Source organism: Taudactylus pleione, unplaced genomic scaffold (genome assembly GCF_031769625.1).
Source record: "Taudactylus pleione unplaced genomic scaffold, aTauple2 ptg000081l, whole genome shotgun sequence".
Lineage (NCBI taxonomy): Eukaryota > Metazoa > Chordata > Amphibia > Anura > Myobatrachidae > Taudactylus > Taudactylus pleione.
The window spans coordinates 1661075-1671968 of NW_028284483.1; the positions used below are offsets into that span (position 1 = coordinate 1661075).

At 37.2% G+C, this 10894-nt stretch overlaps 1 protein-coding gene across 1 annotated transcript; it reads left to right on the forward strand.

Moving 5' to 3' along the window:
* Positions 1-204: 204 nt before the first annotated feature.
* OSR1 (odd-skipped related transcription factor 1) lies at positions 205-8052 on the forward strand. The gene is made up of 4 exons (XM_088468151.1): positions 205-420; positions 4334-4402; positions 4900-5600; positions 6240-8052. The coding sequence occupies exons 3-4, from the start codon at positions 4957-4959 to the stop codon at positions 6373-6375; spliced, it is 780 nt and encodes a 259-aa protein (XP_088324277.1). The 5' UTR covers positions 205-420; positions 4334-4402; positions 4900-4956; the 3' UTR covers positions 6376-8052.
* Positions 8053-10894: the final 2842 nt, after the last annotated feature.

The window sequence follows — 10894 nt, forward strand, 5'->3', positions numbered from 1 at the left end:
TGGGACATGTAGAGGAGACAGAAGAAGCAGGAGACAGCTCTCTGGTACAAAGTGCCAAACTTTCCCTTTCAGCAAGGGGCTGGCTGTGCCTGGCTCCTGCGCATGCGCGCTGCTGCAAGCTTAAAATAAGGAGAGGAGGCTGGAAGATAAAGTTCAGTAGAGTTTTAGGAAGTCTTACTGGGAGTCACAGAGCAGCAGTAGCAGCAGCAGAAACAGCAGCTCCTGGAGAATGAGTCTGTGGGTGACTGGGAAGCCTGGAACCTGAGGCCACCAGCATCAGCCACAGCAGGCATAGAGCATGACAGCTGTGTCCCCCTTGCATCTGGCTACTAAAACCTATCAAGAAGACGCCTTGTGTGCTGTCCCCATCTATTGCACTGTCCCAAGCCCTGACACCGAGGGACCAGCTACCTGACTTAGGTAAAGTTACCATCACCAGTCTCCCCCCCTCTTTCTGCACAACTTTAAGAAACTTTTTTGCTTGCACGTTATGTCTGTGGCGATCTGTCCCGCCTTATATATGTATTTTATGGAGTAGTGCACAGTATATATAGACTCCAGGCTTTTTCTGAGAAGGCTATTGCACTAACCAAGCATTCACAATTGTGATGTGATCTGACATCGTGGAGATGTAGCCGCTTGTTTAGCTTGTTCTTTATAGGATGTGTTACTTTTGTGCTAGTTTGTATTTTGGGGTGTTTGTGTTTCTGCTTGATCGAGCACTATATAAATGTTTTGTTTTACTGTGAATTTGGGCAGCAGCTTTGAACAAGGCAAAAGTTTAGCAAAAAATATCTGTAAAGTGCTGTAAATGATTCTGTAATTGTTTTTACACTTATTATGCCCTATGTAACATAGGAAATATAACATGGGTGACATCAGGAGATTATGACCATTATGATTCTGTAAGTGGTTTTACACTTATTATGCCCTATATAACATGGATAACATCAGGAGATTATGACCATTATGATTCTGTAAGTGGTTTTACACTTATTATGCCCTATATAACATAGGAAATATAACATGGGTGACATCAGGAGATTATGACCAATATGATTCTGTAAGTGTTTTTACACTAATTATGCCCTATATAACATAGGAAATATAACATGGGTGACATCAGGAGATTATGACCATTATGATTCTGTAAGTGTTTTTACACTTATTATGCCCTATATAACATAGGAAATATAACATGGGTGGATAACATCAGGAGATTATGACCATTATGATTCTGTAAGTGGTTTTACACTTATTATGCCCTATATAACATAGGAAATATAACATGGGTGACATCAGGAGATTATGACCAATATGATTCTGTAAGTGTTTTTACACTAATTATGCCCTATATAACATAGGAAATATAACATGGGTGACATCAGGAGATTATGACCATTATGATTCTGTAAGTGTTTTTACACTTATTATGCCCTATATAACATAGGAAATATAACATGGGTGACATCAGGAGACTATGACCAATATGATTCTGTAAGTGTTTTTACACTAATTATGCCCTATATAACATAGGAAATATAACATGGGTGACATCAGGAGATTATGACCATTAAGATTCTGTAAGTGTTTTTACACTTATTATGCCCTATATAACATAGGAAATATAACATGGGTGGGTGACATCAGGAGATTATGACCATTATGATTCTGTAAGTGTTTTTACACTTATTATGCCCTATATAACATAGGAAATATAACATGGGTGACATCAGGAGATTATGACCATTATGATTCTGTAAGTGTTTTTACACTTATTATGCCCTATATAACATAGGAAATATAACATGGGTGGGTGACATCAGGAGATTATGACCATTATGATTCTGTAAGTGTTTTTACACTTATTATGCCCTATATAACATAGGAAATATAACATGGGTGGGTGATATCAGGAGATTTTGACCATTGCTGTACTGTGATTTTAAAACGATGGTACTCTGCAAGGTACTTTAATGTACCCACATGAACCCCAAATGGTAACCTTAATCTTTATAAGCAGGTGCATATGAACTGTTGTTTTTACAATAATAATAATAATAATAATAATAATAATAATTATTATTATTATTATTATTATTATTAATAATATTATTACCATTTTTTGTAGAATATACAAAAATTTGTATACAAACGTGGCAATGTGTTATAAGCCTATTACATGTGAATTGATCAAGCTATTTATTATATGACTGAGAAATCTATTGCTATTGCCCTGTATAATTTAAGCAGAAAGTGGACTGTCATAGGGTTATTATAGGAAGGGAAGTGTATCCTGCATCCTGGGATGGGGAACTTAAATGCTGTGTCAGAGTTTAAGCGATTGTCTGTGTAGTAGGATGGTTCCTGAGGTTAGTAATGCTGTTTACAATACAATTGAATGACTGCTCTTATGCATAGGACTGTATTATACCGGGTGATGGGTATAGAGATGGGGTAGGCTGAAAATATATAACATTACATTACTGTCAGCCTGCACTGCACTAACCGGGTGTATGGACCAACAGGTAGATAGATCAGTGTCCTATGGCTTACCATGAGCTAAGGGAAATGATCTCAATTTTCTCTGAATAAGAGATGATCTGCTAGATAAGCATCATGCCTGATAATGTATTAATGTTTCTGTGTCAAACTACAGACTATACTATTAGTAAAGACTAAAGTACTTTGCATGTGCCATATATATATATTTTAAAAAAAAACATGCATTCAGGACTGTGTGTTACTGTGCAATGTCACGTAATGTAATCCCCTGATGTATCCACTGATCCATGCACTTTCAGGACTATAAATATTATTTAAAGTTATACATTAATTATGCTGCTATTGAGTTTCTGCTTCAAAGTTTTCCTGATACTTTAATAATAATAATAATAATAATAATAATAATATTTTTAAAAAAAACAATGGGGTGGAGACAAAAATCGGGATTTAAATGAGATGATGCAACATATAAAGTATTAACTTTCTTACTTAATTAATGTATAGCGAACGTAAAGATTGTTTTTCATTTATCTGGTTTCTCTTACTGCTGGTGGTTAGAATTATTGTAGTCATCTCAGATTGTCCATATGAATTAGGGGCATAATCACACTGGATTGCACTGTACAAAATAATTAAGACGCGTGATTGATTGTTTTTCAAAGGAATACTAGTTTCTATCTGCAAACTCAACTTTAGCGATAAAAGGGAGGAAATCAAACCCTCCTATATATATTCCCTGCAAAACCAAGTTATCTCCGAGATAGTTCTACACAATGGCAAAAGTGAGCATTTATATTAGCAGGCTTACCCAGCCTTACACAGGGTCTGAGGACAGATGTAGTCTTTCAAGTTTATGATCCCATTTTCCAGGGTAAATTTATCTTGGCAGGGCTGCTTTTGTTTCAGCCTTGTGTCAGGACGTAAGTGGCCTGCTCTCAATTACTCAGCAACCAAGTCTTCTGGTTTAAAACTTGCTATTTTTTTTTTTATGGCTGAAGGTCGCAGATTAACTCCGAAACTATTTGAACGCAGGAGATACATCTGTTTGCCTGACCCAAAAGTGAAGGTTGAGGCGACAACAGTATGAAGATACAGGGACCTATTCAACTGAGATGTGAATTGCGCCCCTCCACTTATCAACGTATAACACAGTAATGCCCCCTCCGCAGCTTGTAGGTCTCTGTTTTGTTTATAGCAAATTTAATAACTAAATAAATAATAATTATTTATATATATATATATATATATATATATATATATATATACACACACATATTCCACCTATCTAAAACGCTGTTTCATCCCTTATCGGTAATATCATGTCCGTTATTATCATTAGATGCGTTGCAGATATACGGTTCGTATTCGCAGTTCGTTTAGTGGTTGGATTAAAGGCAACAATGCACTATAGCGAATTTTAAAATTAAATAGTACAGTGACAATGGAAATAAATCGATAGATAGATAGATAGATAGATAGATAGATAGATAGATAGATAGATAGAACATTATGAATACCTATCTTAGTTGACCTGAGACACATGTACTGACATGGCAGGCTCCTCAGTCTGCGTGCTGTGAATGACTGGGGCACATTTTGTCCCCGTTGTACATAGTGTCAGGGGAGGTTTACATTAAGGAGGAGAAAGAACTTGTTTGTGTTATCAATCTCTGATCCCTGGTGACTTAGTGAAGGGACAGTCTATTTCTGTAATGCTGCACCTGAAGGGAGTATTCTGGTTTTTAATGGTAATTTTCTAGTACTAGAAATCCTCTGTATGCCCATGGCATAGGACCCTACAAATGTGCTTTCTTCTTCTTCATCCTAGGTCCCACCAAAGAGGACAGAGAAGTCCCCTGTGGCGCTCAGACCAGTCCAACAGCCATTGCGGCACCTGGTAAGAATAAATATATTATACATTATAATCTACACAGAACTCCGTGGTCGTCTAAAAAATGTGACTTAATTGATGACAATATTAAATGAATATCCGATCTGAATGCAGTCAATTTACTGTGCTACATCTGTAGCATGCAACCTCTAACAACTATGTATTTTTTTAAGTATACTTCGGCATATATGAAATAAAATCTATCTATCTATCTATCTATCTATCTATCTATCTATCTATCTATCTATCTATCTATCTATCTATCTATCGGTATATAAATATATATATATATATATATATACATATTTGTATTTATTTTGAAATATATATATTTCAAAATAAATATATATATATATATATATATATATATATATGCAATAATTATTCCCTTTCTGTGCTATTGTTTTGTTTTAGAATAAATGATTGTGTAGCATTTTATTATCTATATTGAAGCCGTGTGCTGCACTGCGTGTCCTCATATAGATGTGTTATTTATTTCCCAGCAATCTGCCTTCACCATCAGGATTTCGTTGTAGCTCCCGGTGACAGCAGTGGGAACAATGGGCAGCAAGACGCTGCCAGCCCCGGTGCCCATCCACCCATCTCTGCAGCTCACCAACTATTCCTTCCTGCAAGCCTTCAATGGTCTCCCAATACCCGCCGACCACATTCCCAACCTGTACGGGTTCAGTGCCCTGCACGCTGTCCATCTCCACCAGTGGACTTTAGGATACCCAACTTTGCACCTGCCCAGATCTTCCTTCTCCAAGGTGCCAGGGGCTTCCAGTCTGATGGACACCAGGTTCCAGATACCTGGCTTTCCCCTCTTCCCCCATGTCATCCACCCCAAACACCATTCCAACAACTTCCCCACTAAGACTAAGCCCAGGTTTGACTTTGCTAACCTTGCAGTGGCTGCCACCCAGGAGGACCCTTGCAAGCTCAGCCAGCTGGATGGGCAGAGGTCTCCATCAGCTGTGGGCGCCCTCCTGGAAGTCACCAAGCTCACCCCGGAGAAGAAACCCACGCGTGGGAGGTTACCTTCTAAGACCAAGAAAGAATTCGTGTGCAAATTCTGCGGGAGACACTTCACTAAATCTTATAACCTCCTTATCCACGAGCGGACCCACACAGATGAGAGACCTTACACCTGTGACATCTGCCACAAGGCTTTCAGGAGACAGGATCACCTGAGAGACCACAGGTAACCACCCCAGTAGTTCTAAGCTAATATACCACCTAATAGCAATCAGGTCATAAGTAAAATATGTGAGACAAGTACCAGTGTGTTTAAGTCAATATATACCTATTATTTCATATACTGCAATTAAAATTCACATAATGCAAATTATTAATTTATTTCAACTATTATTATTATTATTATTATTATTATTATTATTAATAATAATAATAATAATATTATTGTTATTATCATCATCATCACACGCTAGAGTTATTTTTTGTCAGCAGTCAATTAACCTGCCAGTATGTGTTTGGAGTTTGGGAGAACACACAAGCACGAGAAGAACATATAATCTCCACATAGATAGGGATATGAGCCTATGTAATTTAACGTTTACAAATAAGTTTGCAAATAAAAAAAAATACTTTCAGGATATATCCCACCCAAGCTATTTCTAGACCTGCCACTCAAAATACAGAACCTATGTATGCTGTAAGTCTCAGCAAGCCCTCCCCAGATGTTGTTTGGTCATTATTCATGCGGGGACCTGTAGTTCTAAACCAGTCTGAGTGCCACAAATTGTCTTTGCCTGATCTATAGTATAGTATATGCCTCTATAGAAACTCAAAAATAAAAATCGATTGCATCTTTGTATTGCAGGTACATCCACTCCAAAGAGAAACCTTTCAAGTGTCAGGAGTGCGGTAAAGGATTTTGTCAGTCCAGAACTTTGGCTGTTCACAAAACTCTCCACACACAAGTTAAAGAACTAAAACCTTCCAAAATTAAATGCTGATCTCCATATACTGAAAAGACTACTATAATGCAAAGAAAGGAAAATTAGAACTATTTAAGTCTGCTATTATTACAAGGGGGACTGAGCTGCAGGACCCTCCCTATTCCCTCGGACTTGGAAAGGACTTTGCTGTGCTTGGGATGTAATCATGTAACCCAGAGAGGGGAGAGAAGAGAGCCATGAGATGGCACAGACGGTGTGTGCCATGAGGGGGCGCTCTCACCGTGCATTACAGGGCCTGCCCGCCCCAGTGCTGGGGGAAATTACTAAACAATTTAACATTAATTCCATGTTACAGACCAAGATTGTTTTTTTTTTCGTCTCCTCGTTTTCTCCCACTACTTTACATGCACAGAACTATCTATCTAAATACATATTTAATAACTACTTTCAGAAACACTGAGTAGATGCAACGCATATATTTATTTTTGTTAAATGCGAATGAAAAAAGGGCAAAACTGTGTTGCATGCAGGCTTCCTGGATCTGGTGGGGGATTGCTATTTTCTCCTATTTTACTTTTAGGCAAATGCATTAGTTTAATTGGTGAGAACTGAGAATTTGTCACAAAAAAGACGACAGAGGCTAATTTACCATAGGTCGATAGACGCAATTGTTTTGCAGTTTGGCCAAATAAAATAAATTGATGAACAAATAAACCACTTTGGAATCCACAATGACTGGCTGCACAAAGTGTATTTGTAGGAAACAGCCCTGACCCACTTACTAGCTGATATTATTATCAGGTGACAACACGGTGTGAGGACACATGCAATAAACACCGACACAGCCATTGTTCCAGAGCTGCGCCTTTATCAGATGGAAGGGCACAGGTACATGTGGATTAGACAGCCTTTGGTTTGGCCCAGCTGTCTGGCATCAGCCAATGTTTATTTGCTGTACTCTGAAATGAGACATCGCGGAGACCCTCTCAGCCCTCTGACCATGGCCCCTTTTGACCCAACATTTATACATAATTATACAATGTTATAAAAAAAAGGGTCTGGGGCTGTGTTTAATGATACCCCTCTTCCACTCTTCTACCTTTGTAGTCCAAAGTTCCACATGTGTCGTTTTAAATCCTTTCTCTTGATGTATAATATAAACCATCGCATTAATATTCAGTTTTCACCAAACTCTTATCACATCATACAAACCCAAAAAATCAATAAAACAGAGAAATCAGGTATAGAAGAAAATGTCTCCATTTCCCAATGCTCACACAAATGAGTGTTTTTTCAGCACCTTGTATCAAGGTTGCCTACATATGTGCAGCTACATGTGTACATCTATATATGTACAGCTACATATGTACAGCTTCATGTGTACATCTACATATGTACAGCTACATGTGTACATCTACATATGTGCAGCTAAATGTGTACATCTACATATGTGCAGCTACATGTGTACATCTACATATGTGCAGCTACATGTGTACATCTACATATGTACAGCTACATGTGTACATCTACATATGTGCAGCTACATGTGTACAGCCTAATGTGTACATCTACATATGTACAGCTACATGTGTACATCTACATATGTACAGCTACATGTGTACATCTACATATGTACAGCTACATGTGTACATCTACATATGTGCAGCTACATGTGTACAGCCTAATGTGTACAGCCTAATGTGTACGGCTACATCTAGATATATGCAGCTACATGTGTGCAGATACATGTGTACATCTACATATGTACAGCTACATGTGTACATCTACATATGTACATCTACATGTGTACATCTACATATGTACAGCTACATGTTTACATCTACATGTGTACATTTACATATGTACAGCTACATGTGTACAGCTTAATGTGTACGGCTACATGTGTACATCTACATATGTACAGCTACATGTGTACATCTACATGTGTACAACTACATGTGTACAGCTTAATATGTACAGCCTAATGTGTCCGGCTATATGTGTACATCTGCATATGTACAGCTACATGTGTACATCTACATATGTAAAGCTACATGTGTACAACTACATGTGTACAGCCTAATATGTACAGCATAATGTGTACGGCTACATGTGTACATCTGCATATGTGCAGTTACATATGTACAGCTACATGTGTACATCTACATATGTACACCTACATGTGTACAGCTACATGTGCACAGCGAGCTTCCTTTTAATATGTGTTGCATTGCTCCAAGCCAAGGGACTTCTGTGCAATCAGGATCACTAAATAACCATGATGCAGACGTGTATTTTCATTAGTATTAGCTTGTACTAACTGATCAAAGCACAGATTTGTATTGGTCACAGCACCTGGTAATATATTTAATTGCAAGCAGAGGTCTAATCTATGGTATTATACACTGTATGACTGCAGACCCATTGCATCTTTGCATCTCCTCACTGATGAACGTCAATCCTATATACAGTATAATATATATATATATATATATATATATATATATATATATATATATATATATATATATATTGCGTCCGCCGGCTTCCTGAACGTATACCATATGGCATATACTGTATATATATAACATATACACGTGCATAGATGTGTATATATATATATATATATATATATATATATATATATATTTATATACACACATTTACCCACATAAGAAAAGTTTTATTTATTAATCTAGCACTAATTGCATTTCTCCAAATGATTGACCAGTGCTGGCGAGAAACAAAGGAGGACACACGAGTTAGAGTCAGTGCAGCCCATCCCCATTATCCAAACCTTCACTGTCTGCCCCGTGTTTATTTGTCTACCAGTGATATATCCATATAATTAAAAGAAAACAAACGACGTTTAATGCGCTGCTGAAGTGAGTTCAGTAAATAACTTTATTTTTCCGGTCGAGGAATCATCACTATCTCGCTCATAAATACAAGGGGGCAATTTATCAGGGAGAGGGGTGACATACTCGTACAAGATGACAACTGCTTATCTGCAAGGATTAAAGTTTATTAGGAGCTACAGGGGGTAATGTCTGAAGCACTCTATTTGGAGTATGGCTGTTTGATGTACCAGAGTTTACAATGAAAAGTAAATGCCCCCCCTTCTCAACCCCACCCCCCTCCACACAAACACACTTCTGAAAGTATCCGTGAATCCCTTCTCAGCAAAGTGCTAATAAAGTCTAATTGACAGTTAATCTAGTACAGTGCAAACAATAAAACATACCTGAGAATTAAGACTTAAATAGTCAATTCAATGCAAAATTGTGCCACAAGTGTCTGTAACAATGCAGGTGGTGTAAATGAGTAAATATTATTATTTTTTGTAATCTCTAAATGTAATATTCTTGTATAATGTAAGTTATGTGTATATAAATGTGTCTTTTCAAATCACAAAGAATGTATAGTTAAATAAAAAGTGTTTTTTTAATTATTATTATTATTATTATTATTATTATTAATATTATTATTATTTAGCACCTAATTGTACGTGCTTACGCCACTGTAAATAATACCAATGCCATTAAACCGTAAAATATGCTTGAGATTTTGTGATTTTTATTTTATTTTATTGGCAACATTATAATAATAATATTATAAAAATGATATGATTCATACTCTGGTAGGCTGGATTAATTACTGTATCATTGTATCAGTGAGACTTTGCTTTGAGAATGGCAGCACTGATTTTGAACTCGTTACTATTTCAACATAAATTCATTTAAAAAATAAAATATTGATTTATTTATTTAAGCTTTAATAGAAGGACTGTTAGAATTTCAGCCATAAGAAAGTGTCCTAATTCCCTTTTTTTTTTAGTTTACTAGAAAAAAAGTTTGTACTTAGTTTGACTCATAGCAGATCCTTTTAACCCACTGGTGACCTGTAAACCTCTACTATTCAGATTTTACAGCCCCAGGGGTGGAGGGGGTGTTACTATTAGAAATTTATTAAGTGCATACCCTCTACACATTTTGTCCATAAAATGTCAATAAAAAAGCGAATAACTGGATTGTTAATCCTCAGACAGAGTGCACTGAAACCTAATGAGTACTCGATAATATAATTTAGTGCTCTTTTTAGGTCCTTTACTCATAGAATAATCGGTACAGCTGTAACTCAATGTCCAGGAAATCATCACCTTGAAATTAATGTAGTGGTTTCCACATGAAATGAGAGTTTAAAAATAGACAGGTTTCCTATCTGCACATCCTGATGCAGAATGGAGGAGTAATGCACTATTACATAGTACATACACAACATTCGTTTTTTTGCAGAGTTGTTAATACGACAAGGTCTGAAATAATTCCATAAACACTCAGTTTGCAGACGAGCGGTGAGGTGATGTGTGTTTGAGGTGATGCGATGACATGAGATCGCAGTTGCAAAGACGCACAAAATTGGTCGATGAATTTGCGCATGCATCGCAGTGCATGCTTGTGCGCGAACTAGCAATTGCGATGGGAACTGCGTAAGCAGAAACTGTGCAGACCCAGAGCACAGTGTTTAACAGGAAATGCCATTTGTGGGTGGTGAGGGGGGGTAACCGGGCGAACGC

Coding starts and splice junctions, on each gene's coding strand:
- OSR1 (XM_088468151.1), top strand. CDS start 4,957: ATGGGCAGCAAGACGCTGCCAGCCCCGGTGCCCATCCACCCATCTCTG. Junction 5,601..6,239: donor GATCACCTGAGAGACCACAG/GTAACCACCCCA, acceptor TTTGTATTGCAG/GTACATCCACTCCAAAGAGA.